The sequence below is a fragment of the Aristolochia californica genome, unplaced genomic scaffold, assembly GCF_029961685.1.
Source record: "Aristolochia californica isolate CCGP_79_NKW_82.1479 unplaced genomic scaffold, dmAriCali1.0.hap1 SCAF_1, whole genome shotgun sequence".
In the NCBI taxonomy this organism is placed as follows: domain Eukaryota; kingdom Viridiplantae; phylum Streptophyta; class Magnoliopsida; order Piperales; family Aristolochiaceae; genus Aristolochia; species Aristolochia californica.
Window position 1 is genome coordinate 2,510,122 of NW_027181770.1, and position 26,819 is coordinate 2,536,940.

General features: G+C 39.1%; 4 protein-coding genes across 7 annotated transcripts; all 4 read left to right on the top strand.

The window, feature by feature from the left end:
• Positions 1 to 196: 196 nt before the first annotated feature.
• On the top strand, positions 197 to 3,983 carry LOC137955688 (B-box zinc finger protein 22). Its single transcript, XM_068802760.1, has 3 exons — positions 197 to 727; positions 2,539 to 3,108; positions 3,433 to 3,983. The coding sequence occupies exons 1-3, from the start codon at positions 545 to 547 to the stop codon at positions 3,715 to 3,717; spliced, it is 1,038 nt and encodes a 345-aa protein (XP_068658861.1). The 5' UTR covers positions 197 to 544; the 3' UTR covers positions 3,718 to 3,983.
• A 561-nt stretch (positions 3,984 to 4,544) lies between these two features.
• LOC137940572 (serine/threonine-protein phosphatase 5-like) lies at positions 4,545 to 16,046 on the top strand. 4 transcript variants are annotated; one of them, XM_068785841.1, is made up of 13 exons: positions 4,545 to 5,180; positions 5,273 to 5,433; positions 5,561 to 5,730; positions 5,820 to 5,891; positions 8,019 to 8,169; positions 11,947 to 12,055; positions 12,462 to 12,579; positions 12,975 to 13,122; positions 14,034 to 14,282; positions 14,719 to 14,844; positions 14,919 to 15,019; positions 15,353 to 15,427; positions 15,605 to 16,046. In XM_068785841.1, exons 2-13 carry the CDS (start codon positions 5,361 to 5,363, stop codon positions 15,662 to 15,664), a joined length of 1,452 nt encoding a protein of 483 aa, XP_068641942.1. In that variant the 5' UTR covers positions 4,545 to 5,180; positions 5,273 to 5,360; the 3' UTR covers positions 15,665 to 16,046. The 4 variants fall into 4 exon arrangements, with proteins under 4 accessions (XP_068641942.1, XP_068641914.1, XP_068641887.1 ...); XM_068785813.1 differs by having other exon boundaries at positions 4,545 to 4,812; positions 5,230 to 5,433; XM_068785786.1 differs by having other exon boundaries at positions 4,545 to 4,812; positions 5,233 to 5,433.
• Positions 16,047 to 17,041: 995 nt separating this feature from the next.
• On the top strand, positions 17,042 to 21,263 carry LOC137955696 (protein VTE6, chloroplastic). The gene is made up of 5 exons (XM_068802772.1): positions 17,042 to 17,513; positions 18,276 to 18,529; positions 18,821 to 18,944; positions 20,175 to 20,279; positions 20,861 to 21,263. Exons 1-5 carry the CDS (start codon positions 17,121 to 17,123, stop codon positions 20,954 to 20,956), a joined length of 972 nt encoding a protein of 323 aa, XP_068658873.1. The 5' UTR covers positions 17,042 to 17,120; the 3' UTR covers positions 20,957 to 21,263.
• Positions 21,264 to 23,449: 2,186 nt separating this feature from the next.
• LOC137940755 (receptor like protein 29-like) lies at positions 23,450 to 25,279 on the top strand. The gene has a single exon (XM_068785906.1). The coding sequence runs from the start codon at positions 23,660 to 23,662 to the stop codon at positions 25,058 to 25,060; it is 1,401 nt and encodes a 466-aa protein (XP_068642007.1). The 5' UTR covers positions 23,450 to 23,659; the 3' UTR covers positions 25,061 to 25,279.
• The last annotated feature ends 1,540 nt before the right edge of the window (positions 25,280 to 26,819 follow it).

Consider the following 26,819-nt stretch of genomic DNA (forward strand, 5'->3'; position numbering starts at 1 on the left):
TACTATCAGACACCGGCGGCATATAAAGGGGGTTTAAAATATTTTTGATATTGGATTAAAGATCAGGGATCTGGCATTAGGGATAAGATTTCCATTATTTTATTTCGATTGCTCCGGTCGACCTCGACGAACCCATTTTTCCTTTTATGCCTTTCTTCTGGTGGAAAAAGATTTTACGTGGATTATAATATGACCGAATCTGGGGGAGAAGCCGATATATATCGGTTCGTTGTCAACTTTTCGTCTTTATAACGGGAGACACGTAAAGAGCAGGCTTCTGCTGCTGCCCCTGCTCGCCACTTTGGTTTGGTCTTGATGCCAGAGAGAGGGTACCAAAATGTCGCTTAGTGTAGACCGATATTAGAAGCAGGAAGGTGCCACTTGCTTCCTAGATCTTTATTAGCCACCACCGAAAACCCTATGTCCGAAGAACCGAAAAATCATCCTATATAGTTTTGTGAGTATTGGAATCTTTCTTCTTCTTCTGGCGGCTGAAAATGGAGTTCTTGGTTTGAGTCGACAGAAATTGACTCGTGGCTTGAGGATGAAGATCCAGTGTAACGCCTGCGAGGGGGCGGAGGCGAACGTTCTGTGCTGCGCGGACGAGGCGGCTTTGTGTTGGGTCTGTGACGAGAAGGTTCATGCGGCTAACAAGCTCGCTAGGAAGCACCACAGGGTTCCCTTATCAAATTCATCTTCTCAGATGCCTAAATGTGACATCTGTCAGGTAAGCTTCAAAGATGCAGAAGTTTGTTAGTGGAATCGGTTAATGAGTACCTGTCACCATGTCTTTCATGTTTTTTTTTTTTTTTTTAAATTAGGTTGACCTTAGAGGTACCGTGGATTCGCGTTAGTGAATTGGGTTCTGTTTTACAATTTCGCTTCTTGGATTCTTTGATTCGGTCGTGATTTTTGGGAATTCTCTTTAATTTTAGGAGGTTTATCGGTAGTCCTGACAACCCCCAACCCCTCCTCGAGCATGTAGGTTCTTTGATTTTGTTCTATTTGTTTGTTAGTTAGTAAGTCTGTTTTGCCGTTCTCTGTTGGAAAACAGAAAGAGAAGATTCAAGGTTTAATATGTGGCGAGGGTGTGGGATGAAGGAGATGCTATGGAGGCAGAAAGTGGAATTATGCCATTTTCGGACAGAGGAAGCTGCCAATCTCAGTGAGAATGTACGTGATAGGATTGGAAGAGCATAAAACCTTGACTGATAAACCTTTTAACTGAATTTTCGAGTATTAAGCTTCTTATGTCATGAAAACTTACATTTGGGAGGGGTACGTAGGTATCCTCTGGTTGTAAGTAAAGAGAACCTTCCGGAAGCCTTAAATTTGGTTGACATGAAGTTTGATACTGTTTCAATATGGGCTGGAAACTACGCGCTCATTTTTCCTTTTCTTTATTGGGTTAATGTGAAGGGAATGTGGTGAGGCATAAGATGTTTCTATCTGCGTCACCCATTTGGTGATCAAGGGGCCAAGCAATAGCAGACTGCCTGGCCGATTATCCTGTACCTGTCTACAGTTGTCAACGTTTTGGTGTCAAGGAAAGTTCATACCGAAGTCAACAGGTGCATTGTGACTTAAAAGGCCTCTTCTATTTGTATTCTCAGTTTAAGTTAATATGTTTTTAGTAACAAAACTTGAACTGTGTTCTAAACTTCTATTTACTAATTCTGAAACGGAGCATCTTTCTGAAGATGAACACTTGTGTAACCACCCATAAATTCCTCCTCAAATAATTTTCCATCAACCTTTTTTTTACAAACATAATGGTTTTAATAGGTTTGAATATGCAACACCAAGTTGCTACCTTTTCAGGAGAAATATGCAAAAATTTATACTCTATCAATCATGTCAGAGTCTGGCCCTTTTTGTTAGCTCATACATGGTGATCTAATCAAACTTATGTGCAGGTTATCTTAATTACTGTTTGACTATTCTGCTTCTTTTTCCTTAGGGGCTGATGGAGTTTTCTGTACCTCAGTGTCTATCCGTGATAAGCTAACCTAGATATTGTTGTTGTGATCATAGTATATTGGCTTGTCATTCTACTAGCTTTATTGATAAATCCAGTTAGCAAAACTGCCTCATAGCTTTTTTGATCTTTTTAACATCAGAAGTTAGTCTAACTAGAAATACAATGTCATTTCTCTTACAAAGATGTGAAGGGTGTGAAACAAGCATTTGCTTATCAGGTTAGGGAGTTAGTGGTCTTATGAGGAAGTGTGGCAACAGGATGTAGTATTAGAAAAGCACACTATACAATAGTGTCATATATCTTATAGATTTTTAATGTTTTGTTTTTCATAACCAAAAAGTTGTTGTTTACACAAAAATTGCAGTTTGCTCCTATTATTTTATTGATAGGTAGTGCAAATGATCTCATGAGAAGTGTGGAGTGAGTGCTCTGAAGTTCTGTGCAAATTGAGCATGCTGGGATCGAACCAGTTATTTATGGTGGTCAATTACAATTATAGTGGTCTGCCAGTGCACTGTTCTTTGTAATGTTTTTCTCTAATTCCTCTTCTTCTTCAGGAGAGTGTTGGATACTTTTTCTGCCTGGAGGATCGAGCTCTGCTCTGTAGAAAATGTGATTATGCCATTCACACAGCAAACCCCTCTGTTTCTGCCCATCAGAGGTTTTTACTCACAGGAGTAAAGGTGGCACTTGAAGTCTCTTATCCAGTTTCATCATGTTCCAAAGAGAAGTTGAAGTTTTCTGAGGGATGTGCTGGAGGACAGGGGAGAGCTGTATCTGATACATTGTCCAAAGAGAAGTTGAAGTCTTCAGAGAGAGGTGCTGAAGCAAAGTGGAGGACTGTATCTGATACATTGCCCAAGGAGAAGCCAGATTCTGCAGAGAGAAGTGCTGAAGCTCAGTGGAGAACCATGTCTAATAGGAGTACCTCAATCTCAACCTTCATGGAAAATAACGAGGTCTTATTGAGTCAAGGAGATGGACTAGGAAGACTACCTGCCACCAAGTTGCCCTTCACAGGTGGGACGATGATGCCTGAGGTCATGCCTGAGTGGCCTATAGATGAGTTCCTTGAACTATCTGGTTTGAACGAGAATTTTGGGTTTCCAGAGCAGGAGTCTTCTAAGGTATGTTTTATATTGTTGGTGAACTTACATACATGCATAATGCTTGGGATACGCTATCCTGAGAGTCCTGAGTTGGTACTATAATGTGATTCGTGTTTTATGCATAGTCATGCTCTATGCTGCTCACGAGTACCAAGCCACCCAGTCAACCTACTAAATAATGCATTTTGAGTTAGGGTTGGAGTTAGCAAATGCCATATCCTACCAGTAGGAGTAAGACATAATTGCGTCAAGCATTTGTTTGTGTCTGAGATCTTACGATTCTCTTGGCAATCAGCTGCTTCCTGATCATCTTTTTCTTCCTGATTCTGGTGATAATTGTAGGCTGATAATGGGAACCTTGGTGATTCGGATTTGTCCCCAGTCTATGATTGCACTACTGAAGGGGAGTTTGACATTGATGACTGCTTGGGTCAAGTACCAGAGATTACTTGGACTGTCCCAGAGATTCCATCCCCACCTACTGCATCGGGCCTGCACTGGCCCAGAACCTTGAGAAAGAAGCCGGTGGAACATTCAGTTTTTGTGCCAGATGTTTGTAGTCCTTTTCAATCTCTTTACAGGGATCAAATGGGTCTGCCGGTCTCTAAACGGAGGAGGCATTGCTGATGAGCTAAATGGATTAGGTGTTCTTGCTGCTCTTTCTTTTTTTCTTTTTTCTTTTTGTAATAATTTTCCCCCTGCCACATTTAACGAAATGTTTTGTACAATATGGAGGTTCCTTTCTGTGCTTGGTAGGAATTTTCCAGCGGGTTTCTTTGCATATCCTTCTGGGAATCTGGAGTCAAATTTTGCTCCCTTGTGCCTTTTTTGGTTTTTCCTGGATATGAGCCTGGACATTCTGAAGCAAGTTTTCCCATGAGTTTTTTTTTTTTTCCGTTTTTTCTGCATCAAATGTGCCAGCCGGAAAAATCTGAGTTAACCTGACGTATACATATCCCGAAAACCCACAATATAACAGGATAAGATTTGGATCAACCAAGTTGGTCCAATTTAAATGAATTAAATCTGAGTTCGACAGACTCTTGGACCAGAGTGTTATTACACCAAGTTAGACCCTCCAAATCAAATGGCTTGTCTCAGAATCCGAATCAACTCCACTATCTTCAAAACCAAGCGTTACACATTAGGAGGGAAAACCTTCTTGAACCCCTCTCATGGAGCAGGAGGGTAGAGGCCCCCGATCGTTGGATGAGGGAGAAGTATACCGTTGACACATATTGCATATTGTCAATATGTTGCGTATCGGTTGATTCTATCGGATTCTGTCTAAGGAGTTATGGACTATATGGCTACCGTTCGATAAGGAATTTAAGGAAGGTATACACGGCTGATCCAATGAAATCTAATAAGCCACAAGAAGGAAAATAAAAGAAATTGTTCAAGGTTGAACTGCCGAAGCTGGTTACCTGAACTATATAAACTAGGCTCGCTTGAATCAAGTGGATACCCGTCTTTCGCCATGTCACCGTTTCTTACCTTTTCCTTTTGTGCCTTGTTTTGGCGTATATAGTTCTTCTTTTCGTTCGCCTCAACTCTAGCTTTCTCAAGAATCTCAGCTTACTTCCAAGCTCCACCACGAACAGCAATAAACGCTCTCTTGCAATTAGGGTTTTTGTGTACTGTAAAGCCTCTAAGCTCAGTTGCCCCGTTTCGCTTCCTACCGAATGTCTCCGGCGACGTAGGGACGTCGTATTGTCTCAGGTACTTCGCTTTTCCTCGCCTCTTATTCATTTGGGTCTCCCCTTTTTCCGTCAAAGCCCAATGTGCCGTCACTCTGTCGCTCTTGCATATTTACAACTCCCGTCCACGTGTTCGTTTTTCGGTTTCGGCGCTTGCGATGTGGTTATGAAGCTTGATCGGTTGTTTCTCTTATGCTATTAAAATAGGACAGTCTGCTGACTGGGGAGATTAGCATCTTATCAATCTCTTATTGGTTGTACCGAAATACTAATTTCGAATGTCAAAAAACGAACTTTAATGCAATTGCTCCGATTTCATACTTCCATCGTCGGACATCTGTGTAAGAGCGTTTAGGCACCTTGGACATGGGCGGGGAATGCATATGCCTGGTACAATTAGCTGTCTTTTAATATAATTTGTGTTGAACTACTGTTGCAGCAGTTTCCCCGCATTCATCTTTGTGATTGTTCCGTTAATGCAGTCACTGGAGTTCCCTACAAAATGGTGGAACACACATAATATTGCAGTATTATACCCTTCTGCGTTCTCATAAGAGCAGCATAATTATCATGAATGACAAAGAAAAGTTGCCCGAGGAGCGAGCTGAGGAATTCAAAATACTTGCTAATGAAGCATTTAAAGGTATCTAGCGACCTTCCGTTTCTAGCTGGATCTTTATAGCATCCACTTATTGATGAATCTTTGTTCTAGTGGGTCTTTGACAATTACTAATATAATTATCCATGTGCTTGTACCTTTTATTTCTCAGTTCACAAGTTCTCTCAAGCTATTGATCTTTACACTCAAGCTATTGAATTAAATCCTCATAATGCGGTATACTGGGCAAATCGTGCAATTTCCCACACAAAACTTGAGGAATATGGGAGTGCCTTGCAGGATGCGACAAAAGCTATTGACGTCGACCCTAGATATTCGAAGGCATGAATTACCTCTAGAGTTCTGGTCCCTGTGTTTTCTTCTTTCTGCTGCAATTTCATTGTAAAAGTTGTTATTTCATCTCCTGGCAGGGTTATTATAGGCGAGGTGCTGCGTATCTTGCGATGGGAAAATTCAAGGAAGCTTTAAAAGATTTCCAGCAGGTTAACTACATCATCTTCTTCTATATTTTGACTTCACTATGAAAGGGCTTGAATTTATTTATTTATTTCTTTATCCGGCTATATTTTAGTATGTAATAATCTCTATGTAGATATTTAAAGGCTTTAAACCTCTCTTATTAAATTTATGATTGCTGCTGATTTATGATCTGTGGTATGTTTTGTAGTCTTTTATCTTTTTATATCTCTCTTCCCTTCATAGGTATGGAGCGGTTGTGAGTGTGCCAGCTGAGAATTTATTAGGATGCCAAAATGTCTGATACAGTTTATTAATGGTTGTATTGTTCAGTACAAACCAATAAAACATTGCTGATCGGCGCTGTTGACTAATTATTAACTATCACATCATTAGGCACCTGATAGCATCATACAAATCACTGTAACTTTGATGGTCAAAATGAATTTCATCCATAAGCTTATACCAGACTTATTTTATTAGATTACTCAGAGATGGGTGTGCAATCTTGTCTTAGGCTTATAGTTTTCACGTGGAGTCATAGATTTTATATGCAAGTTTTCTACTTAGTCTGGAGTCGTTGATCAGTGTTAGTGGAGTATCACGATTTCATTCATGGGTGGGTGTCTCACCGAGATGTCTAGTGGACTGCCTGTCGCATAACAGATTTTGAGGAGGTTGTGATGTTGCATTTCCGTGCTAAGTTCCCTCTTAATTTTTCTTTTTCTTTCACAATTAGCATTAAACTTCCATGGAAAATAATAATTAATTATTCAATTTATTAAACAGAACTGTAACTCTTACCCTTTTTATTCTTAAAGTGAAATTACTTGACCTCTATCTCTGGCTGGAAATTCCGAAGAAAAAGCATTTTCTTGTCGCTGAATAGGGAAAGTTGAACACAAGCTCAACAAATAAAAAGAAACACTGAATTTGGAAATTCATTATACGTTGTAGGTTTACTCTGTTTTCTATTGCATTAGTTCGACTTTTGGCAATATTTGAGGAAATCAATTTGTTGACAAATACATGCCACAGGCATAAGAGGACACTCAGTAGTGCATAAAAGATTGCACGTTGTTGTTGGAAGCTGCCAAAGTTGTCGTCATTGTAGCTTAAACATGTTTTACAAAAAAAGAACTGAATAGAAACTGATTGTTGATATAAACAAAAGAAGAACTTCATTGTGATTGGAAGGGCAGATTCTAGCCAAAATCAATCTTAACAGACTTTCTTTTTCGAGTTACAAAAGAAGAACTTCATTGTGATCTTCCAAAGTTAAGACAATTTTTATAAAGACGTAGCGATGGATCTTAGTGAGCCCGTACACATTTTTGCTTAAACTCATACCCTTCTTTTCTCTTCAAGGAAGTTAAATCATTTAGGCAGAAATCTTCTAGTTGGAGATGATTCTGTAGAAGTACACTGTAGAGGATCAAATTTTTAACGAAGTTTTATTGCTTACCTGATTGCTATCATCACCTTGGGAGTATATAAGTGCTCCTTTTCTCACGTCATATGATAGAAGAAGCCTCTCAAAACAATGTAGATGCTATGTGGGAACTGTTATCTATATTCAGAATGTGCATAAATTTTTAGGAAGAGTACATTCTTCCAGTTCTTGACATCCGTTCGTACAGCCTTTCTGGGCTTGGAACTTTCCTCGAAATATTGCCTTTGAATTTTGTGTTTTTCTTACAAGAGTTTGGTAAGTTAGAAAATGTTTATCCTTTTGTTTGAGATTTTCATGAATCTCAAGAATGGGCACTTCTGGTGCATCTATACCAATTTTCTAATTCCAGTTCATTTAGTGATTGTCACTCTTATTACATCAGCAAACTTTTGGAAGTTATTCGACTAAACATGTTTGAATTCCATTTGTGTTTTTCTGTAATGAAGATTTCGAATGGAAGTTATTTTTTATAGATGTTACATGATGTCATTTCATTTTTCTTAGTTTTTCAAAATTTTACTTCATCCTCTATCCAGTAGTTTCTGCCACTCTATTGACATAATTAAAGTTATGGATGCTTAATAACATAAGTTCAAATGTGAGTCTGAGTATTTTTGTAATAAACTGTCTGCCTTCAAATTTTTTGATTCAGGGCTATGCAACAATCTTAACATTGTCACTTGCCCTTTACATGAATTAGGTCAAGAGACTCTGTCCAAATGATCCTGATGCCAACAAAAAGTTGAAGGAATGTGATAAAGCTGTGCAGAAGATTAGATTTGAAGAAGCTATTGCTTCATCTGATTCTGAAAAACGCTCAATCGCGGATTCTATTGATTTTTGCTCCATAGGTAATTTTTTTATGTCTTTGTGGTGGTGATGACGTATCTTCTTTCCAAACATTTGAGACTGAATTCTCATTTGCTTGATAATATCTTGAAAGTCATAGGATTTTTTTTTTTTCTTTTTCAAGTCTAGGGGATAAATGCAGCAATGTGGTTTATTTCAAAGGTTAATTACATTAAAAGCTTTCTTCAGAGTATGCATTTTCTAGAGTTTGACCAGCAACAAAAAAATATAGTCCAAATTCAAATTGGATGTGTAAAAATTAAAGGACACCGCAAGAAATTCTGGTTTCCTCCAATACATACAAAGGCCTTCCCCCCTCCCTACCTTTGTCAATTCTCAAGAATCATAGGAATCTGGTTCCAACATTTGCTTCTCAGTTTAGCCTCAGATTGTGCAGTGGGTGCCCCCTTCCCTTGGATCCCTAAAAATTAACTTTGATGGTAGCTCTATCATAAATCCTGGTCCTGCAGGTAATTGTGGGGTTGTTCTGGAAACATGAGGGATCTGTTCTCCTAACCTTTTCTGGGCCAGTTGGTTCCTGCAATTCAGCTGAAGCAGAAATAAAGTCTTTATTGCAGGGCTTGAGACTTTATAAGCAGCAGTTTAATGGCCCAGTTACTGTTGAAAGGGATTCAGCCAATGTGATTAGTTGGATGAAGAAAAACTCTGCTCTCCCTTGCTGTTTAGCCTACATTTATGATGAAATCAAGTACCTTTGAAGTTCTTGATAATCTCTTGGCAGCATACCTTAAGGCTGCCAAAATTGCAAGATTGACACTCTGGCCAAGTAGGGTGTTACCCAGTGTTACCCACCCATGTTTGCTGTTGTGAGATTCTCTTCCTATCGTAGCCTAAATCTGTGTATGAATGTGTAAGTTTCCTATCTTCAGCAATAAAAGCATTTTAGCATTTAAATAGAAAAATAATGACAGAAAATAAAGTCAGCAGCTATTAACAAAAGTAGAAATTCAAAAAACAGCTGGTAACATCCTTCTTGTTTCCACCGTTTCTTTTGGTCGGTGTGGTGCAACGCTGGTGGAGTTCAGAGTCATTCTCTAGGGTCTTCAAATCTCTACTCCCCTTGTTATGGAAAGGAGACTTGCCTGTGGTCATTAGTTGGGCCACAAGGAATAAAAGATTGTCGGGGCCTTTTTTATGTACTTTGGTTAAATAGAATTTATTCGTTAAACCTTAAAAATGACATGGTTACACACTTCTGGGAGCGTCAATAGCATTACCGATGCTTTAGCTAGGGAAAGATCACCCAGCAGCACTTCACTGTCAGCACCTATTTCCCTCTTTGAGTTTTTCATGTTTTATCATTTCTTCTGAGCTGAGATCATCCCTCGTAATGTAACTATCTACCTTTGTACTCTTTCTTGATTGGCATTTCACTTTTGATTTCTATTTTTATTCTCATAGAAAAAACTGGAAGAAACAGACAGAAAATAGCTTTTGTTTAGAAGGTAATAAAATCAGAATTGTATTGAATAGTTAACAATGTGTTGTGCTTTACACATTGCATAGGCATTTAGAATGGCCAAGTTTGGTAACTCTGTTGCTGGCCTATTTTAGAGGACAACTCTTATTTTTTGCTTAAAACTTGTTGAGTGGAAAACAGTCCCACATAGAGAAATGAGATGGAAAGTTAGTGGGTTATAAGATTGAGCAATAGGCCTCCTAAGTGGCTAGTTATTTTGAGATGGAACTGGGCTTAACCCAACATGGTATCAGAGTAGGTTGTGTGTGTGGTTGAGGCCTAGTGTGAGCTCCCCAGGTTATTTGTATTGTGGGCTCCTTGTAGTGAGAGCCATGTTGTTTGTGTATTGTGGACATGTGGCAGGCCCATTAAGTGTAAGCCTAGGCGTGGAGTGGGGGAGAGTGTTGAGTAGGAAAAAGTCCCATATAGAGAAATGAGAAGGAAAATTAATGGTTATAAGGTTGAGCAATAAGCCTCCTAAGTGGCTAATCATTTTGAGATGAAACCAGGTTCAACCCAACATAACTTACTGAACAAGAATAAATTTTAACTAAAATTAGACACATGGAGTTACCGCTTTTTGAAGTTTCTAATTGAGAAACTTAAGACTAAGCATGAAACAACCTCTATTTTAGCCTTACCAATTAAAATTTCAACTTTAAAAAAAAGTAAATTGATTGTCGTTTCCTGCTCCAACTAATTAAAATTTCCAATTCCAACTCTGCTGCATTGAGTGCTGTTTTGGGAGTAAGCTCTATTGATTATTTTATGAAACCTTTGGAGGTTGAGGATGACTGCCAGTCTGTGATTCACTGGTGCAAGAAGTTTGGCATGCTTCCTTGGTGGTACTGGAATGTATTTTATGACATTTGCTTCCTTGCCTGAAATGTTATTCGTAATTGGTCCTATATCACAACGAAAATGGAAATCTTCTTTTCTCTTTCGCTGGGCCAATTGGACTATCTGACTCAACCACTGCTGAGCTTTTGGGACTGTTTAATGGATTAAAACTTTTCAAGCAATGTTTGGTGGGTCCTCTCTCTGCATCGAAGGTGACTCAAAAATCGTTATCAACTGGTGTGAGAAATCCTCTAAACCTCCTTGGCAGCACTAGGATCTGTTTTTTTTATATTTGTAATTTAATTTCTCAATTGCAATGTAATTGGAAATACATTCTTAGATCAGTTAATCATCTAGCGGATACTCAGGCTAAATTAGGCATTTCACTCCAACACCTTGTTGTGGAGGAAGGTCCTTTTTATCCAGGTATTGTACTCTTCACTCTTTTAATGACATTTACACCTTTTATTAAAAAAAATAAAAATTGGTCCTATATCTTTGACACTCTGATGAGTTAGCTAAGGAATGGGTTCATCTCCAATCTCTTGTTATTTTGATCAACCCCTGTTGTTAATGAGGGCGTTTGCTCTCTTGGCCTTTGACCTTTGGAACTTTGATGAATTCTCCTAAAAAATATTAAAGTGCCACTTAGCTAAATTTCTTGAAACCTTCAATAAGACAACAAGTTGCCAGCTTAGGATTTTCTGTTTTAGAAACTGGAAACTGAAATAGGAAATTCAGCTCTCTTTGACTTGAGCTTCCTTTTTTCTCTTGCACAACATATTTGATTAAGAGTATCGCATAAGGCTCTTGGAGAAGCTGGTCTCAACCTTGGCTGCACGCAACTTTGTCTTCCTTAGAAACGTATTACTGTTTACAACAGTGTCATTTATTTCATTAAATTTACAATAATCCTATTATCTTCATTTTATCATTAAAAAATTCATCAATGCTTTCTAAAAAATATTAAAATTTGATAAAAATAATGAAACATCTCAAATTAGCATAAGTCATTAATGCATGAGATAAGAAATAAATGAAGAATAAGTAGAAAACAAGTTTTGAGTCACCTCAATTCAAATTTGATGATTAAATTAAAAATTGGGTGCACCTAGCTTAGATGGACTTTAGTACGTAGTAATTTTTCCCCTTCTTTTCTTCTTTCATCTTAGGTGACCATATGGGGAAAAGCATGATGCTTTGTTAAATTGTTTTACATCGATCTATTTCCTTTTGAATGCTTTTAGATCTTGTTAACATCTTCAAAAGGTCTTGTTTTGTGGCTCAAAATAAATTCTATCCTGTCTTAGAGTCTCATATTACTTGATAATTACCTGCCTATTTTCATGCTTACAAAAAACTGATGCAAGAGAGATGCAATGCCTAAATTTCTGCTGGAATAGTGGAAGCGCATTGTTTTTCAGTTGTTCTAAAATTAATTATTTTTTTTTTTTCCCAGAGGTGGAGCCTTCATACACAGGTGCAAGGATAGAAGGAGAAGTTGTAACTCTGGATTTTGTAAAGAAAATGATAGAAGATTTCAAGAAGCAGAAATGCTTGCATAAACGGTATTTGCAAACGAGACTTTGCTTTTGAAATATCTGTATTATTTGTTGAATTATGTGAAGAAGGGTATTTGGGTAATTTTACATTTGTCAGATTGTTCTTTGAGGGTAGTAGTAATTTCAGATGTTTTTATATTCCAGTTTTCGTTAAATTCGGTGTATATAGAAAGATATAGGGATTTTAGTGTAGATGGACACTTCTGTATTTTTACTCTATTTTCACACAAGTATTAATAGAGAGAGGCTGACCTCCAGGCCTCATTGAAGTGCATACATTCTGCTGCGAACTTCTAGCAGCTCTCTGCACTTTTCTATCTTCTCTCTCTACTCCTTAATCTCTCAATTTAACATTACTGGGTGAAACATTATAGCTGTTCTGTATTCTAAAAGCTCATATTCTTTGCTATAGATATGCATTCCAGATTGTGTTGCAGACCAGGGAAATGCTACGAGCTATGGCTTCTCTTGTTGATGTAACTATTCCAAATGGCAAGCATTTCACAGTTTGTGGTGATATACATGGCCAGGTAATTTTAAGTTCTGAACTAAGATCTGATAGCACCAATGTATTTTTCTCTTTAAAGCTCCATTTTTGTTTGAAACTATTGAGATGATTCTTGAAATTAACATGACAACTTTGGACTGACCCTGCCTCAATGGCTGTGATTCTGGTTTCTTGATTTGGAGCTGGGGTATCCTCTTGGGGAGAACTACGGGGCTAGGGGGGTGGGGGTATCAGTTGTGGTTTGCAATTTCTGTTAACCTGTTCTTGCAGTGTTATAAGTGTTAGTTCTTTGACTGTATTTTAAGATTATTTTGCTATGGCATTTCAAGATATTTGCAAAGGATGGGAGTTTATATTAAGCAATTGTTGTTGGCATACTCTGTGACTAAGATTCAAAACATGTTGGACTTTCTGCAGTTTTATGACCTACTGAACATCTTTGAACTCAATGGACTTCCCTCTGAAGAGAATCCTTATCTCTTTAATGGCGATTTTGTGGATCGGGGATCCTTTTCTCTTGAATGTATTCTTACGCTATTTGCATTCAAGTGCATGTCTCCATCAGGTATACAATGTTACATCTTCTCTCGTTATTTTAGTTAAATGTTGTACATTTTGCAATTTTAACTTTGTTTTGTTATACAAGTCTGGTTGCCATGCTTATATTTCTTTGAATCTGCAAAGAATTTTTCCACATAGGGATCAATCTAAAATTTTTACTTGCCTATTCATGGTTGTTTAGGAGCTTTACAAATTTTATTGCCATTTCATTGATATAAACTACAGAATCCAAAAATTCTTGCTGGATGTTTAATAAATGAATTAGTGCTGTGCTAGATTGCACAATGCTCCTAGGATTGGGTTAGCAGTCTACATGATTAAGTAAATATGATGAATTAGACCAATAATTGTACTCATCAGATATGAACATTTCAAGCCTTGTGTAAATTCTGTAAAGGCCTTCTAGGGTTATAATTGCAAATTCAGCTACATGTACTTCAATTTTTTGCACTAATGATTCTTCCCTTTTCTCTTCACTGTTTTCTCTTATTTTTTCTCCGGTATCTCCTTTTGCCATGTCATGAGTAAAAAAAGAGTAAAGAACCAATAAGAGTTTTAGAGGTCTTGAAGTACTGTCGTTTGATCTTGCATTTGGTTACGGTAATGATGCCATAAAGTAGTTTAATTCTGAGAAGGGTTGTTGTGAAGATAATTGCTTAAAGTCATCATTATGGTTATCAAATTACTCCCAGCTCTTTCAGTTAACATCATGGCAAATGTCCATTAATAAAGAGTACTGTCATTAAAATAATATCTTACTGTTACCACCTAATATCTCTGGCTGTTAGTCGGATCTTTTCTACTGCTATCAATATATTTTTACCTTGCAGCATTTTCAATCTAGTTTTATGTAAGGCAGCTGTTCCTAACATTTCTATTGGAAATATGCTGAATGCTTCCTCTTGATAATTTCAGGCATGTATCTCTCTAGGGGAAATCATGAAAGCAAGAGTATGAACAAGATATATGGTTTTGAGGGGGAGGTCAGGTCAAAATTGAACGAGACATTTGTTGGACTCTTTGCAGAAGTATTTTGCTGTTTACCCCTAGCACATGTCCTTAACAACAAGGTCTTTGTAGTTCATGGAGGCCTATTTAGTGTTGATGGGGTAAAACTTCCTGATATCAGAGCAATTGATCGTTTTTGTGAGCCTCCCGAGGAAGGTAAAACGACATCCATTTCTTATACGCATGCTGTTTTGTCTTTTGACATACAGAATAATTTCATGTTCAAAAGGTTGATAACATCTGTATTAGTTGCTTTGTTTCTAATAAAAAGAAAATCTTCTCTATTTATTATGATGTTATCATATTGGCCTAATAGATTTAGGTTAATAAACTAACGTAGAATAAGCTCCTTGGAGCTAACAGCAATAGTCTCATGGGGGGATTTCTGATCCAAGGTCTTGAGTTTGAGGTTCAAGGGGTAACCAGGTATAAACCCATTGTAATAGATTCTGAAAAAGAAACGTCCTTGATCAAACAACAATTGTTGCCTTGCTTTTCATGAGCCAGGATTCTTGTACATAGTGGTTTATGCGAAATCCCACTTATATTTTTGTTGTTATGTGCTTCATCTTCTGATCCATTATTTTGTCAGGGTTGATGTGTGAGTTGCTTTGGAGTGACCCACAAGCTCAACCTGGAAGAGGCCCCAGCAAGCGTGGTGTAGGTCTTTCTTTTGGTGGGGATGTGACAAAGAGATTTTTGCAAGAGAATAACCTAGGTACTTGATAGCCGTATGCGTTTCTTTTCTTCCATATATTAAAGCAGTTCCTTACTTTCATAAATATCTGGCAGATCTGGTTGTACGGTCCCATGAAGTTAAGGATGAAGGTTATGAGATTGAACATGATGGCAAGCTTATCACTGTCTTTTCTGCTCCAAACTATTGTGATCAGGTAGTAAGACTGCCGATTCCCACTTTATTGCACTTCAGAGCGTTAAGTTTGGTTCTGCTTTTGTATTTACTTCATTGGAAACGATGAAGCATTTATTATTTTCGTTCATAACACTGCTATTTTTTTCAATTCATGTCTTGTTTCACATGAAAATATGTAATTTATATTACTGTTTGTTGGTCATAGGCTACCAACCCACCTATTGGGCTACCCACCCACCTATGTTTCTTATTTTTTATATATTTTGTTTTCTGTGCTTCTGTTAATAGTTGGAGGCAAACCGGGTCTCAGTTCTTTTAAAGCTATGTAACCATTTTCCATTGTTTGATTCAGATGGGTAATAAAGGTGCATATATACGCTTTGAGGCTCCACATATGAAGCCTGACATTGTTTCTTTCTCTGTAGTGGTGAGTTTCTCCCTTTTGATCACAATGCTGTCGTTTATTTATTCTAATCATCTCAATTCCCCATCATTAAGACATCGGGTCATTTGATTTAGTTTTCTTGACTTTGGTTTATGGGTAAGATGCGTTTGATGGATACGTGATATCTATATCTGATCTTTCAAACTTGTAACTGTGCAGCCACACCCAGATGTCAAACCAATGGCGTATGCTAACAACTTTCTCCGAATGTTCTCTTGATACGTTGGATTCCGACAAGCGTGTGATGCGATGTTGCCATTCTGTGCACTCCGCCCAAATAACCGTGTTTTTGTGTTTCCTGCGCAATGTGCAGCTGTTTGGCAGGGAAAGAGAAAAACAGAAAGTTGAAACGCCTCTCACTGTTTGCCTGCTGCTTTAAATTACCTTTTCAAGTTGTAGTTCCTGGGTCTAGTGCTTCACATGAGATTTTCTAGGAAGGTCCGTTTTTTTATAGATGACAGGCCATGTACAATGCACATTCTGTTTTATTTATCTTTTGTCAAGTTCATGATCTTATTCTGTTTTATTCAAGTCCTTCCTCTGCTCCGTGAACAGAGAAAAACAATGAAATTATGAAAATCCCGTGAGTAACAGAGGCTCTTATCAGGTAAAACAGATGCAATGTAATGGTAGTATGGTGCTACCTCAGGAGAGGGATCAACAAGTAAATAGATGCACTGGCAAAAGAATGTCCGTCTAGCCACAGAAAGTATTACGGTTAGATGCCCTCGCAAGACGATCGAAGCTAATGCAGACCGTCTTTTCCCTAAACGACGGTTACGTTGTGCTCAAACGCAGGGCCACCGAACTCATCTCTGAGTTCTCCCATCTGCTTCTGCAGTCTTTCCCTAAAAAAAGGGTTCAGGAGCAACCGCCCAGACGGAGTACACAGCCGTTTCTTCATCAATGGAGGAAGACATATTACCCGAGAGACTGGATCCCTGGAACCTGTTTTTTGAAGAGGATAGCAGAAAAGAATATAAGAGAAGCAAGCTCTACGGCGAACAAGAGGGTAGCATAAATCTTCCTCCTACCTACGGGCATGTCATGAGAAGATGTCCTCATTTTCACAGTTTCGGGAGATGATGAGGAGAGTAGAGGTAGCAAAGGAGAGAGCCATTTTGTTGCTCTACGAGCTTAATACTACATTATTGTTCATATATTGGGTCGCAGACAAAAAAATATTCCAATCCACCCCTTCCCTTCAACTATCTCACCTGTAAGTTCACCTTTGTTCCCTTGAAACAAAAAAACTAAGAAACATGAGGACGAGAACAAGAAAAAGGAAGAAAAGAAACTGAAATAGCGGAGAAGGTTTGGGAACTGCTATGATTTCCCGGCTAAGTCTCGAGAGAAAATCCTCCAAATGAAGGGGGTCAGCTCTGGTGGAAGTTATTGCTAAGCAAGCTTGCATTATTTATAGTTACCATTTCCATCCACACTGGAGTACAATTATAGCGAACCTCTTTGATTTACTTCCATGTCCGGACAAGAAAAATGAAACAGAATTATGTTAAGCTTAATAATAGATTTGATTAAATCCCATTAAATAACCATTTTTTTGGGACTCGATGGACTCCCTGATTGGAGGTTCACACGACCCGCACACATGTGAGAAAAGAATCAACAACGAGGCTACGACTCTCCTTCCTCCTTCCTCCCGCTCCATCTCACTATGGCTGTCTCGGCCCTCACTTTCTCATCACCCGCACTCAGACAATCTCAGTTTCACCCTTCCTCCAGTAAAAATGTTGCATATACAATTGAGTTCTCGACAGCCCTGAGACTTCCTGGATGCTCGCATTCTAGGGCCTCTAACATGACCTCTCTAAGAGCCATGACGAATCCTGAAATGGGGTTTCGAGCAGTTCTGGATCTCCTTCAAGCTTCCCCACCCACTTGGGAATCTTCACTGCTTAACAATGTTTTGATTTTCTTGGTGGGTTCTCCTATTCTCTTCACGGGGCTATCGCTACCTGGGATTGCTTCAGCTTTCTTGCTTGGAACGTTGACTTGGAGGGCGTTCGGGCCAGCTGGGTTTATGCTTGTTGCTGCCTATTTCGTAATTGTATGACTCTTAATTTCTGCTTTCATGAACGGGTTTTATCGTTTTTTTGTATCAATGTGAGCTTCTGTTTCCTTTGTGTCTAGAGAAAGTCTGTCCTCCTCTTTAAATTCTGTCTTACTACGCATTTGTTTGTCAAAGATTTTTCCTTTCTTAGCGGAGGAAGCTGTAGGTAATTGGATTTTTTGGTTCCTTTGGAAGATTATTGGCGAGTCGTCAGCTGCTTCCGCTGTGTAATTAACCGAAACTTCCTCTGGACTTCTATCCAATTTTTATCTTTGAATTCCTGAAACTTTTTTTTCTTTTTCAAACTGTACTTGGAGACGTTATTAATTTCTTTGTTTTGAATGCTGATCTTGTCTTGATTTCTTTGTGTTGATTCCGTTGTAAATCTATGTACTTTCTTAGGTAATATTTTCTTCCATTAAATTTAGGTGAATATGTCATCGGTTTCTAATAGTTACTCATCTTTCTTTGTTGCTGAGTAAGGAAGATCTATTCCTTTTCTTTACTTTCATTTTGTTTTAGTTAATTTTAGGGACAATTTGTCTACCTTCAATTATCTATATTATGTCATGCGTGTGGCAGCTCTTGCGCAAGTCAATTCTGCTGCTAACTGTGATCTACGTCAATGTCTCATTTTGTCAGCTGCTTGTTATTTTGCAGCTGAACTAATTGTTTTCCGGTGTTTAGTCTTTGGCTTTGTTTTTGCTCTGTATGTGTAAATGCTTGAGTAGTACATTGCACTTATATACTAATCTACAGGGTACAGCTGTGACAAAGTTAAAGATTGCCCAAAAGGAAGCCCTTGGAGTGGCAGAGAAGAGGAAAGGTAGAAGAGGGCCTGGAAGTGTAATTGGTTCCAGTGCAGCAGGTTCTGTTTGTGCTTTGTGTGCTATATATGGCATAGGGGGTCCCCTGTCAGTAGGTCTCTGGCAACTTGGGTTTGTTGCAAGCTTCTGTACAAAGTTGAGTGATACTGTTTCTAGTGAGATTGGGAAGGCATTCGGGAAAACAACGTAATTATACCTCCTCTCCTCTGTATTGTTCATTATTTGTTGTACTTTTTGCCTACAACTTTTAGGATTGACTCAAGGTACAAACCATACATAAGGACAGAGGTTCCCAGTTGGAGAGCCATTTGAAGGCACTACAACCTCCAATTTACTGAATCATGACACCTACATTAACCATAGTGACTTGATACATAATGACATTTCTTTGATAAACTGCTTTATTTAACGCACATGAATACTAAACTCTGATAAAAAGTTGGACATTCAGTTTCCTGGTTGTTTTGAGACTGGCAGGTATCTTGTAACAACATTTAAAGTTGTTCCAAGAGGAACAGAAGGTGCCGTGAGTGTTGAGGGTACAGTTGCTGGACTTTTAGCATCAGTTCTTCTTGCTGCTGTTGCTTGTCTCATGGGTGAGGTACAAGGGTTTTGCCTTGTTTTGATTTTTTTTTTCCCTCAATTTAATTCCAGTGATGTTTTTTTGACGTTTCCATTTTTTCCTGTATTAGGCTTTTTTATTTTACACTTTTTTGTAACAAATGTATAATCACAATCAGAAAGCTCAAACTGAGAAAGCCTAGTGAAATTCCAAACAGTAATGACCACTCAGGTTTTAACACTTGTATCCAGGATAGGGTCAAGGGCTTGCTGGGCATCACCAAACACTTTTTTGTATTACTCTGGGAAAAGTTTTTAGAATTAGGAAAAACTTAATCAGCCAAAGTTGTTAGGAACTAATTTGTTATCCTGTGTTTTCTAACTAGAGCTCACTCTCTTCCGTTTGTTTGTTGACTTCTCTCTAAACCTCTGCACAGAGTTCCAATTAATTTTAGATTAGCCAGGTGTAATCCACCTCGACTCACACCCAAGTTTTTATTGAAAACTTCTGTGATTTGAGTGACTTGTTTCACTTGTCAATGGCTACATCCAATGTCTATTGATGTAAGGTCTTGGTTTCAGGCTGATGATGAAAGAATAGTAACAAAATACATGCTGTTATACCTAAGGCCGTTTGGTCTAGTGGTATTCTCTTTACATCAGGTGCATCAGGTCGCGAGTTCGAATCGCGCCACGCCCTGTTAAGCACCTAGCCAATACTACCCAAAAGACCGGCCTGTTAGGAGCGGAAGACATAGATACTTAACCCAGGCCCATAACCAGGATGTCCCATAACATCACACCCCCCCTTCGTGAGCCGACGACCACGGCGGCGCAACGACACAGGCCCGACCCGGGTTTTTATCCTACGACCTACCTGTATTTTAATCTAGCTTTTGCGCGCGATGCAGCGACACTGGCCCGACCCGGGTTTTTATCCTACGGCCTACCAGTATTTTAATCCAGCCTCTGCAGCATTGCCGGGAATCGAACTCGCGACCGAGGGTCGGCTCTGATACCAAATGTTAAGTACCTAGCCAATACTACCCAAAAGACCGGCCTGTTAGGAGCGGAAGACATAGATACTTAACCCAGGCCCATAACCAGGATGTCCCATAACACGCCCCTCTCTAAAAAAAATAAAAATTACATGCTGTGTTATCTGATTAACAAAGTAACCAAAATTTCCCAAGTCATAAGTGATTGTTTCTAGTAGAATTAATGCTTATTACCGCTTAGGGATTTGTAAGCTAAGGTGTTGCTGATGCAGGTAAATGCACCTGAAGCTGTTCTTTGCGTGTTAGCCTCCCAGATTGCAAATCTTGGAGAGAGCATTATTGGAGCTTCATTTCAAGAGAAAGAAGGATTCCGATGGGTAGGATGCTATCTTCCCAGGACTCTAACCATTTATTTTGTATTCTCTGTTCTCCAAGTTGCCACCTTTGTTATTTGAGGAAGACAGGTGCATGATATGAATTTAAGTTCACTCCTTCAAATGCAAAAAAAAAAAAAAAAAAGAAAATTATTTGAATTCACATGTGAGAAGTCACAGGAGGTGTGCCTTGAAATATTAGAGACGGTCCATCCATGTGACATCAGCATCACATGTGACATTGCTTTTCGGGTTATCACAGTGGAGGTTATATTGTGCAAGAATAACATCAGAAAATGTTAACAATCAAATCTAATGTTCTAGTTGCAGAGTTGCAATGAGATAGTATGGGTGGCCTTTTGTCATTTCTGTGAAGTCAAGTACCATAGATTATCTAAACTTTGAGGAATTCCATAGCCCGGGAAATTGCCCATACATGATGATTAACTCAAAAATATTGCTGCTTAAATTTTGTTACTTCCTGCCCCATGTATTTGCTATTATTCTTACTGATTGCTGATTCTGCATTTCTTTATTTGCTAAGTTCTCTGTCCTCACAGACTCCCTCTTCCTGATAATGGCAGCTCAATAATGATGTTGTTAATGTCATTAACATTACGATTGGTAGCATTCTGGCGGTTCTTATGCAGCAATTCATACTTCGGAGTTGGCAATTTTAAACATATGACGACACAGTATCTTTTTCCTTTTATGTATCTTGGTAAGCTGATGCTGTTCCTCAGTCTTTCTGCTATATGACGTTTAGACTGGCATCTCTGATTAATCTGGTTAAATGTAACTTGTAAATAGGTAACTAAATGTAACGAAAGTGCGTGGAAATTTATTTATTTCTTTATTGTTAGTGTTGCTGTAAGAAAAAAAAAAAAACTGGCATTTGTTTTTCCCAATTTGTAGTGACAACAAATAGAGCAGTAAGTGTAACACAGGTTCATCTCTTACTTTTATTTGCATATAAAACGTGTCATCTTCAACCCTGAAAATGAACTTGTCAACCAAAATGCCTTGATGTTTCACTAGGAGAGATCGTCCTCGTTCCTGAGTGATTACCAGAACGATGGGGATTATCTGTGTTTTCCAACTTGTTCAGTCCCACCAGTTGAAGCTATCAGACCAGATTTGGGTCCTACCCATTACATAGAGCAATATGTTTTTCACTGAACCAGACAAACTGCTGCAACTGTGAATTGCTTCGCACCGACCAAATTAAACAACGGGATCTATGAAGAATAAGTATTTTACTAGTTTTTTGTTTCCAGATGAAATTTTGGTTGAAGCACAATCAGTTTAACCCTCGTAGATCCTCTTTAACTAACTGAAGTAGACCAGGTAAGCGCTTTATTCAGAAAAACAAAGGAGGCTGGATCAAATGGTTGCATTCTCACTTAATTCATTGTATTTTCAACAGCGTTTTTCATTTATTTATTTATATTAAAACAAATAAAAATCTACTTTCTATGATTGCATTAGGATAATAAATATAATTTTATGGTAGATATAAAAATTGAAATAATGACTTTAGCCTCTCCTCTCATCCCACCTCGTCTCTCTGCTCACACGTGGGGAGGAGCTCCTCCCTTCTCTCCCTTTGAACAATGGGGAGCTCTTAACTTTTACAAGAAAAAAGGGTGGGGAAGGGTTGCTTCTTCCTATTGTCTCATTCATAATTGACTACAATTGGAGGCGATGGCAGCTCACAATATGGAGGGGAAATTGTGCTGCTGCCTCGCTGTTTTATTTTTCAGACTGGATCATCTCGTCTGTCTTTTAAAGTTGAAACAGAGAAAAACACATGCCAGGAGTCATCATAATTGGCTAATCGATCATCATATCACTTTGTACCGTGCAGTTAACTGATCAGTCCAACTCTCCCTAAGGAGTTGAGTTCCTCTGCATCAGTTTCTTTTTTTTTCTTTTTTCTTTTCTTCATTATGAAAATTTAAACTTCGAATATACAAGCTACGTAATAAACGACCTCTACTCTGTTTTTTTTTTTCCTTCTTTTGACCACCGAAAAGAATAAATTATGAAGGGTTTTCAGTCTAGATCAATATCAAGCCTTCAAAAAATCTATAGCTTTTAAAGCCCTCCATTTCTTTTTCCAAAACACAGGGCTCACTGTCCAAGAGTTGTTCCAAAACGGTAGATGAAAAGCGAGAGAAAACGTAACAGGAAAAATCAATAGGGAAAACTGAGCCTCATTAAGATATTTGAAAGCTGTTGTCTGGATATGAAAAGCCAATGTTCAGGCCTCAGAAATTTAATGGATTGGCTGGGGTGTGTGGGTACTTGTCACCTATTTGGTCGATTGAGTGACTTCAGCAAAAGTCCATTTTCATGTGGTTAACTAGTTCTGTTCTTGTAGTTTTCTGCAAAAGCTGATCATAGAATAATGATCTTGCAGTTTGGTTTTTTCTGCTTGAAGGGGCACTATAAATAGTGTTTTAATGGTTTTAATTGCTCCAGAATTTGAGGCAAACAGGAGACATGTTTACTGATTCTTTTTAAGATTGCGACCGTTTAGGACATGTTTGAACCCAAATGCATCCTTCCATTGTCCTCTTTTTACTCTTATATCCCTGTAATTTTTTTTTTTGTTATTATTCTTTCAATTTAGTGTAATATCTAATGGCTAATCTGTGTTTTTTTAACCCAAAGAGCAGAGCTCATTATCCAAACTACCCAAACAGGGGCTCTTCTATTCTTGTTTTGGCCCCTGCAGCTACAGAAGGAAGCACACGCCAAGCCAAAGGAAAATCAGAGATAGACCTGGAATTTGCCCTCCAGTGTCATAGTTCTATGATCTCGCAAGCATGTCCAACGATGGTTTTGTACTTTTTAGAACGTTGAGAAGCAGGCAAAGGAGACGAGTACCCTTTACTGTTTAGAATGCTAAAGGCAAAATATACTCGAGTGGAATTAATCGTATTTCATTTTCAAGCAGAAGAGAAGATTTAAAGTTGTTTTTTATGTTATTCTCTGTTACTGGATTGTACTACAATGTTTCAAATTCCGAAAGAGAAAGGCATCGTAGAGGCTCGATCTGGTCTCTTCTCCCGCTCCACTGTACTCGAGGTTTTGCTCTCCTTGTTTTTGTCCACTTTCTCTATAAAAAATACCCAGATATTTTCAAGTTCCAATCTCTTTTCTCTCTCTCTGTGAATCTTTTTGACCTTACATGGTTTTCAAAACTCACTCAATGTCACGACCCCACACATCACCTCAATCACATTTTCACAACTCATCGCTCTCCTTTCACCCTTCTCTCTTCTTCACTCACCTCCCATGAAAATTGAAGACCTTCTGCAGGGCCACGAAGAACTTCTGATACCACTTGTCTCCCTGCTTTCACCTCCCAAACGCCAATGTTTCCTCCCCCTGTTCTTTTCTTCCTTCTTACTTTAACGCTGCTTCTGTGTCTCTCGCTGCCGTTTATTTGTTCGTCCACCCATGCGAGTGAGAATCACCACCAAGCACAACACCTTCAAGCCATGAACATGAACATGGACCCTGTTGAGAAGGAGACCCTTTTCCGAGTCATGGAGAACATGTCGTCGGACAGGAAATGGAGACTGTCAAATCCCAACCCTTGCAAGCCAGGTTCTTCGTGGCCTGGTTTAGTATGCAAACTAGCTCCCGACAACCGCTTGCATGTCTCCCGACTGGATTTTGGGAACCCGCCCAATCCTGTTTGCAAAACAACTGCTACATTTCCTTCCCAGGTCTTCGAGTTACCTTTTCTTCAATCCATCTTCTTCTTTAACTGCTTCACTCATGCCAAAACTACCATCTCCCTACCGTCAATCATTCGCACCGCCACCTCTCTTCAGCAACTGAGTCTTAGATCGAACCCTGCACTTGTTGGACATATACCATCTGAAATTTCCCTGTTCAGGTCCCTGGAAATTCTCACTCTCTCGCAGAACCGCCTTCGTGGAAGAATCCCTCCTGAAATCTCTAGGCTGACCTCTTTGATACATCTGGACTTGAGCTACAACTTCCTCACTGGACCCATACCAAAGCAGCTGGGCAGTCTGAGGAGCTTGGTAGGACTCGATTTGAGCTACAACGCTCTAACCGGTTCTATCCCAGAATCAGTTGGACAACTGGGTATCTTGCAGAAGCTTGATTTGAGTTCTAATTTACTGTCAGGACCAATACCGAACAGCTGGGAGAATCTCAATGCCTTGGTTTTCTTGGCTCTTAGCAGCAACAGATTCAATGGGTACCTGGCAGGGGCTTTACCGAAGCTCCAAAACCTGCAGTATTTTATCATGGATAACAATCCCTTGTTCATGCCACTGCCTTCTGAACTCGGGAAGTTGGTAAAGCTGCAAGAGATAAGGCTGGCGAATTCCGGATACTTCGGCGTAGTCCCCGCGAGTTTTTCCCAGCTGCTGAACCTCACCACCTTATCACTCGAGAACAATAGCCTTACAGGCGAAATCCCGACAGGTTTGAACAGCCTTTCAAAGATATATCATTTGAACCTTAGCAGAAACATGTTGGTTGGCGTCGTTCCATTTGATTCTGGTTTTCTAAAGAGACTCGGAAGGAACTTGGATTTGAGTGGCAATACAGGCTTGTGTCTGAATGGGTCTGAGGTCCTCGAAAGCGCCAAGTTTGGCATCGGTTTGTGTGGAAATAACAGAAATGGATCAGTGCTTCAACCCATGAAGAGATCTGAAGCTCCTGCTCTCCTCTGCAATTTGGCCAACTTCATGTTTTCCTTGGGCGTTTGGAGTATGTGCCAGAATTATCTCTAAATAGGCATTTCTTTAATCTTCATTTTACAGTTAGCAGCGTTTTCTTGCTCTTCCCTTCCGGTGATTCTTTTGGTTGAGTGGTTTGTCTCTGAAATTTGTACTAGCATAACCATTTGTAGAATCCGGTGTTCATCTAGCTAATGCTGCAAATGAGCTTGGAATCTTTGGATGGGATTTTTTTCCGTTCACCGTTCCAAAGATTTTGGCACTTTTGGGTCTGATTCTTGTTAAGAGATTGCTGCAATCTTGTAATAGTGAACATTAATTTTAAGTAAAACTGGAGAACAGGTAGCCTTAACAATCTCACTGAACTTTCGTTTTGACATTAAACACTTGAACCTCTGTAGCCATTATTTCGCCTGGAAATTTTCTGCAATCATAGTTCTCACGTGAATGGCCGTCCTAATTGCCACTGGCCTCACCTCGAAGGATCTGTAGAAAACCTGCACGAGTATGTCTTTCAACTCAGGTTTCTTTTGTCATAATTCAGCAAGAGATATAGAATCTAGGCTGTTAATTCGAATGTGTGATAAGTAAAACGATGACCCTGATTCTGTGACTCTAGAAATTTGGAGGGGATTTTTTTCGACTAATTAACATCTGTATTTGGAGTTAATATAAACTCAGCAAAACAAACTTTACCATTTGAGCATAAACGCTACTACTTGCATTGCTTTTGTTCTGTGTGAACCAGAGCTACAACTGGATGAACATCTTTAAACAAGGAAAAAGTACATGCAGATTAATTTTGGTTTCCAGATTAACCTTTTTAAACCTTTTTCAGTACATAAAACACAAAAAATCTGAAAGTGGAAACGGCAACAGTCTTGCGTTATCCAATTTACCCGTTTTTATTAAAGACGGGGGAATTGTGTCAATTCGATGGATGGCTCTCGGCAACGAAACTTAAAAAATTCACCATTGAGACGTCTGAAAAGAAAGAAACGGATATGACCTATCAGCAATGTTATGGTACATTCGAGCAGAGTCCTTGAAAGTGTCTACGCGAAAGGACGCTCTGCCCGAGCCGAAATCGACTCCATTTACACTTTGATTCGAGATTGGTCACTCTGAATTTTCTTCTTGTTGGATGATTCGGTTTTGAATTAAAATGTACTGGAGATTACCGTAGGAGACTGTTATGCAGCCAAATGCAATGTATCTCACGGTTCCGTTGAAGAACGATTTACACCTGCAACAGCAAATAGGGATAAAAAAAGGAAGAAAGCCAGAGGATTGTTGTAAATTGTAATTGTAATTGTTTCTACCCAACTAAGATGAAGAAAGTAAGTCGAGATGTCCAATCTTCGTCTTGCCATAAAGCTGTGGAAAGTTGGAGGGGACGATGACGTGAATATAGGAACCGAGGTGGTACAATTTGTCCCCGGCCAAGGGGTGGCACGGACCCCTTTCCCTTTCCTTTTCCACGCATCAAACAAATCGATTACGGAGATGTAAATTGTGCCGATGGGTCACCGGTCACCTGGATTAAACATGAAATGCAGCAATCAGAGATCACTTCTGATTAACGAGAATACATCTCCAAACCACACACTGTCGTCATCGTCCAGTCACTGTTGATTTGCATGGTCGACTTGGACTAGCCCGGGGCTGACAAGTGAGAAACCTGCCAGAATCATGAAGAGTCACAACTCACAAAGAGATCCAGTGCTGGGCGTCCTCCAAAAGCGAATAGCAAAGAAGAAAGGGAAAGAGAAAGATAAACCCACTGGAATTGCACACTTTGGGTCAAGTTCCA

Bases quoted from the DNA above. Each gene is read 5' to 3' on its own strand.
- LOC137940572 (XM_068785841.1), top strand. From the start codon at position 5,361: ATGAATGACAAAGAAAAGTTGCCCGAGGAGCGAGCTGAGGAATTCAAA. The intron at 5,892-8,018 runs GTTAACTACATC...TACATGAATTAG, and splicing joins CTTTAAAAGATTTCCAGCAG to GTCAAGAGACTCTGTCCAAA. The intron at 14,283-14,718 runs GTAAAACGACAT...TTATTTTGTCAG, and splicing joins TTGTGAGCCTCCCGAGGAAG to GGTTGATGTGTGAGTTGCTT.
- LOC137955688 (XM_068802760.1), top strand. From the start codon at position 545: ATGAAGATCCAGTGTAACGCCTGCGAGGGGGCGGAGGCGAACGTTCTG. The intron at 728-2,538 runs GTAAGCTTCAAA...CTTCTTCTTCAG, and splicing joins CTAAATGTGACATCTGTCAG to GAGAGTGTTGGATACTTTTT. The intron at 3,109-3,432 runs GTATGTTTTATA...TGATAATTGTAG, and splicing joins CAGAGCAGGAGTCTTCTAAG to GCTGATAATGGGAACCTTGG.
- LOC137955696 (XM_068802772.1), top strand. From the start codon at position 17,121: ATGGCTGTCTCGGCCCTCACTTTCTCATCACCCGCACTCAGACAATCT. The intron at 18,530-18,820 runs GTAATTATACCT...TGAGACTGGCAG, and splicing joins AAGGCATTCGGGAAAACAAC to GTATCTTGTAACAACATTTA. The intron at 18,945-20,174 runs GTACAAGGGTTT...TTGCTGATGCAG, and splicing joins TTGCTTGTCTCATGGGTGAG to GTAAATGCACCTGAAGCTGT.
- LOC137940755 (XM_068785906.1), top strand. From the start codon at position 23,660: ATGTTTCCTCCCCCTGTTCTTTTCTTCCTTCTTACTTTAACGCTGCTT.